At 36.8% G+C, this 5,302-nt stretch overlaps 1 protein-coding gene across 1 annotated transcript in view; it reads right to left on the reverse strand.

Annotated features, from left to right (window-relative positions):
- The window catches only part of CYYR1 (cysteine and tyrosine rich 1), a 97,284-nt gene extending 93,113 nt beyond the window's left edge, over window positions 1-4,171 (reverse strand). Inside the window, 3 exon segments of the mRNA XM_006908284.2 lie at window positions 1,296-1,461; window positions 1,463-1,859; window positions 4,098-4,171. Coding sequence (XP_006908346.2) covers window positions 1,296-1,461; window positions 1,463-1,859; window positions 4,098-4,171 — 637 coding nt within the window.
- Between the last annotated feature and the right edge of the window lie 1,131 nt (window positions 4,172-5,302).

Here is a 5,302-nt window from a genome sequence, read left to right on the forward strand (position 1 = left end):
ATAGAAAGCAAATTTTCATTTTAATAAACAGATTGAAAATTTCCATAGAAGTTATTGTGACTCATTTCTGGTTATATCCAAAAAGAAAGTCAGTTCTTTTGATGTTCAGATAACAGTGTTGAAGAACATCTTCATTTCAGTTGTAATATCTTTATAAATATCAAAAGGTAAATCGCAGTACTGTATATAAATTTAGTGTTGCAGGGTCATGGGTTTTTTTAGTATTGTCATAGGAAAAATTTCCATAGAAGTTATTGTGACTCATTTCTGGTTATATCCAAAAAGAAAGTCAGTTCTTTTGATGTTCAGATAACAGTGTTGAAGAACATCTTCATTTCAGTTGTAATATCTTTATAAATATCAAAAGGTAAATCGCAGTACTGTATATAAATTTAGTGTTGCAGGGTCATGGGTTTTTTTAGTATTGTCATAGGAAATTAGAGACATGAAAACATTTTTGCAGAGAGCTTCACTTTTAGCTTGTTTTATGAAGAAGAAACAGATGCAAAACCACTGGTGTAATTAACTTTATACATGAATAACCAATGGAAGGCCGTATCATTGAGCTCTATATCAATCACAAAACAAGAAAACTGCTTGCTTCATCAATTATTAGCAATTCTCAGCAGGGGTAATTAGGAAAAAAGGATGAGATTTCGAGTGCTTAACGAAATCAACAAAAACGGATTAGACTCCAGTTTATGCTTCTCAAAAACCTTATGTTTGGCCTCAAAGAGTCCAATTGCCCAGTCTACCACACTTGAGAATCATCTTCTGCAGGATAAAAACAAAAGTCTAAGGCTTTTTTATTTCCAAAAAAGAACCACTGGAATATTCAAAATGTGCAGTGAGTGGCCTGTTGGCCTATACTGAAATGGAAAGGTCACCCCATTGGTTTATGTTAAAACTTCAGCAATATCTCTAAATTTCAGGTGCTTTGTGAAAACGCGTTCCTCACTCTCCCTAGCTTCTGCCGTCATGCCCAGAGTCCTGAGTCATGGATATGGTTGTATATGATTGTATATCCAGGGTTTAAAATCCCCTAAAGGGGAGATGGGGTTTCGGAAAGAGAAAGAAAAAAGAAAAGAGAAGAAAAGGAAAGGAAACGTTAAAGGAAAGGGACTGAACAAAACCGCGCGGAGGTCGAGCCGAGAGTTACTGTCCCTGCGGGACCCCATTATCTTTGCGTCTCCACAAAGGTCCCGGTGCATCCCGCCCAAAACGCGCCGCCCTGAGCGTTACCCAAGCGCAGCCCCAAGTCCCATTCCCCTCTGCCGCCGCCCCAAGTCACTGACCTGCGTAGACAAAGAGCAGGACCAATTTCGGAAGCAAGACCCCTGGACACACGCGCAGCCTCCGCGCGTCCATCCAAGCCGGTGGCCGGAGGTTGGGCGCCACGACAGACGGACGGACAGTCAGACTAGAGTGAGGACTGGGAGCGAAAGGAGAGTCCGGAAAGGGAAGGGAATGCAGGGGATGGAGGGCGGTCAGATGGCGAGAGCAGCGCTCCCAAGAGGGGAGTCGCGCGGAGACCCGGCCATTGCCCCGGGAGCCTGCGAGGGGACCCCGGGCGGCCTGGTGCCGGCCACGCTCGGGCCGAAGTCTCTTTTGTCTCTCTTGGTGGCGCTTGGCGGTGCCGGGCAAGGCGGCCACTCCTGAGTCCTGGGCCACCCGGCCTCACATTTCTTCTCTGCTGGTGGCACCGACGTGGGCTGGGGGCGGGAGTGGCCCCGACTCCTCCCCACGCTCCAGTTCTTCCTTCTAGAGAGTCATCTGGGTGTCCCTCTCCTGAAGTCACTTTGCTATGGAGTTTAGCAAGCTCCTTTATTGCCTTGTTCTGAACTTCATTTTTTTTCCCCCTCGAAGCAATGGATGAAGAAAAAACTTACTTTTTATATGTAACAAGAAATAGAGGGAATTTTCAGGGAGAAAGGTATTGGAGAAAGAAAGCCAGTGACGAAAACCGAGGAGAATTGGAAATTACAGATACAGTAAACGGTATTTCTACTGAAATCTGATGTTTGTTATTCGTTAAACACCCAAAACAGTCAGGAAAAACAAAACAGCAAGAATGCACATTATCATCACTATTATTTGACAGTATTATGAAGTTACTGGCCTATGCAATTAGATAAGAGAAGGAAAATAGAATAAAAATTGGAAGCAAAATTTTCATTTGCAAGTAATATACTCGTATACATGGAAAATCAAAGAGAATCAACTATAGAGCTCTTAACTAGAGTCGAGTGACTAAAAAACAATCATTTTCTTTCATGCAATTAAAAACCAAAGTTATCAGTTATAAGCATGAAGGAATAAAAAAATAAATAAACAGAGATACATACTCCTCTTGACTAAAAAAATTAACAGTATAAAGGTATCAAGTTTCCCTAAAGTAATCTATAAATCTGGGAAGTAAACCTACATGAATTTTTTCAAATCAATCTGATTCTAAAGTTTGCATAGAAAACAAACATGTAAGAACATCTATTTAAAATGAGTCAATGTGATAGCCTCAACAGATAATAAGTATAATATCACAATAATTAAAACAGTTTTGATTAACATTAGAATAGGCTCAAAGGAACAGAGAATCCAAAAATAGGGAGATATATACAGAAATTTAATTTAGGGATATAAAATGTATCATTTTAAAGCCAAGGGGAAAATAATAGGTTACTCAATGAATTGTGTTGGTGCCATGAGTAGGAACCTTGAAGTATTATTTTCTTTCACTGAAATCAATTCTATATGAATTAAATATTTAAGCTTAAGGATGTAATTATGAAAGTATTAGATAAAAGAATGAGAGGATGCTATTTAAAGAATGACGGAATAGAGAATGCTCTCTAAGCATTATAACCGCCCCCCTCCCGAAATCATAATAGAAAAAATTGAACAATTTGAGTCCATAAGAATTAAAATTTTCTGTATATGATAAGCCAAGCTTTTAACTGGCAAAAATAGAGAGACGCCAGATCTCCTTAACATATAAGGAGCTTAAAAAAATCAATAAAGAAAAGAAAATAACCAATAGAACACTGAGCAGGTACATTAACAGATACATATCTGTTTTCTATGTCTTCTAATCTTCTAAACATTTAGAAGATACTCATCTTTACTCCCCAAAAAGAAAAAGAGTAAAAATCAAATTGATTGTGACATATCATTTTCTGTGTATTGAATCAGCCAAAAAAAAAAAAAAAAATAAACTTTTGAGGAGAGCAAAATTCAAATGCACATGAAGTTTTATTTAGTCATATCTCTTCTAGGAATTTATCTCTAAAAATATACTGTCATATGGGCATAAGAGGATGGGAGGATATATCACCTCCAAACTAAACATATCTTGAAATCCCTAGTGAGATCTATGCCTCAGTGTAGGCCCAACCATCTACCTCATCCAACAAAAAAAGGCTGGTCAATTCCTCCTCTTTCAGCTCCAATGGCTGATCTATCACCAAGTTCCGCTATCATACACCTAAACAGCCCTCAAACAGATTTGCATTTTATCCTCTATCTCTGTCCTAATCTAGTCTCTTAGAGTTTCCATTCTAACCAGTCTCTCTACCTCTAGGAATATTCTCTAGACTGAAGCTAGAACATGTCTTATGAAACTATAGATTTAATCACATTCACTCACCTGTTTAAAACTCAATGGCTTCCTACTGCCCTTAAGTTAAAATCCAAACATTTAATCCATGGTGTTCAAGAAACTTGATTCTGCCCCTCTCAACCTGATGTCAACATTCTGCTGGGGAGCACAATTTCTAAATAACTGAGAGAATGGTTGGGATTGGAGGAAGTCTCAGATATACAGGATTTTGAATCCTAAAAGAAGAAGGTACAAATTGTAAGTCAGTGTTTGCAAAGCTAGAGAATGGTATTGAGGATTCGTGGAATGGAAAGATGCTTGTCTCTACAGATGAGACTGGATGCAGAGGCCTGAGTGGAAAGTGGTGGGGTGGGAACAGGCATCTGGTCACAGAGAGACGGCTCTTGCCCAATCATTGCACACAGCTCTGGGAGAGGTTGCCTGTTGCCATGGATGCCATAGACAGCTGCAGCATTGGTCAGAGTAGCCTCTCCTGGCTTACTTTTGAGACCAGAGGGCCTTATCCTCATATCGTTCAACAGAATGGCTAAACAAGCTTGCATGCTGGTTCACCATTGCAATAGCAATTCCACCTTAAAGTACTCAGGTGCTTAGGAAACCCAATTCAACTGACTTCCAAAAGCAAAGAAATATATCAAACCCTGCAAAGAAATGTAGCTTAAAGAATTTGAAGGAAAAATATTATGTATATATGTATATACATGTATACACATGTATGCACAAATATATATGAAATGAGACATCTTAAGAACACAGTATGAGAAGGTATAAAGAGTTTCTGGAAATTAAAATGAAACTTGATTTGAGATTTTTTTAAATCATAGAAAAATTATAAAATGGTCACAGATTTAAAAAAAAAACTCAGACTTAAATAAAGAGCACACTTCACAACATAGAAAAAAATACAAAGAAATAGAAACCATGAATAAAAATATAAAAAACACTAAGACACATAAAGGATACCTAATATGAAATAATATTCAGGTTGAAGCAGTTTTAGAAAGAAAAAAATGAAGAAGCAAACATCAAAGAGTTTTTTTTTAATTCTGAACTATAATAAAATTAGGATTTTCAGATTTAAAATGGTGAATGACTTCCAAGAAACTTTAAAAAAAGAGAGGCATGCATATATACATATCCTAGAGATGCATTTGAACAAGTATAAATTTAAAATCGTATAAATTTTCATATATAATTTAAAAAATATTTACTTAAGAATCAGAACAGGTATCAGACTTCTCATGTGCAACCTTGGAATTTAAAAAAGAGTGAAAGTATTTCTAAATTTTTGAAAGATAAAGATTATAGTCCAAGAATCTTATTTCCCAATCAGATTCCATTGATATTTGAATCCATTAAGATGTTTATAATAGTATGTGTTATAATTTTAAATCATGATAGAGAGCGTACTTGTCCAACAGAAAAAGAGCTTACATATTCAATACTTTAAAATTATGAGAAAAGGCCTTATAATACCGTAAAAATGGGAAAGGGAAACTGGAAATAACTCATGGATAAACAAATTATGCTATATCCATACCGTAAAATGAAGTATGAAGTTCATGCAATAACATGTACAAATTTCTGTAATAATATACTGAGCAAAGAAGCCAGACACAAACAAATTACTATGTAATTTTGTTTATGTGAAATTACAGAAAAGGCGAAATTAATCTATGAAAACAG

Source organism: Pteropus alecto, unplaced genomic scaffold, assembly GCF_000325575.1.
Source record: "Pteropus alecto unplaced genomic scaffold, ASM32557v1 scaffold81, whole genome shotgun sequence".
NCBI classification, from domain to species: domain Eukaryota; kingdom Metazoa; phylum Chordata; class Mammalia; order Chiroptera; family Pteropodidae; genus Pteropus; species Pteropus alecto.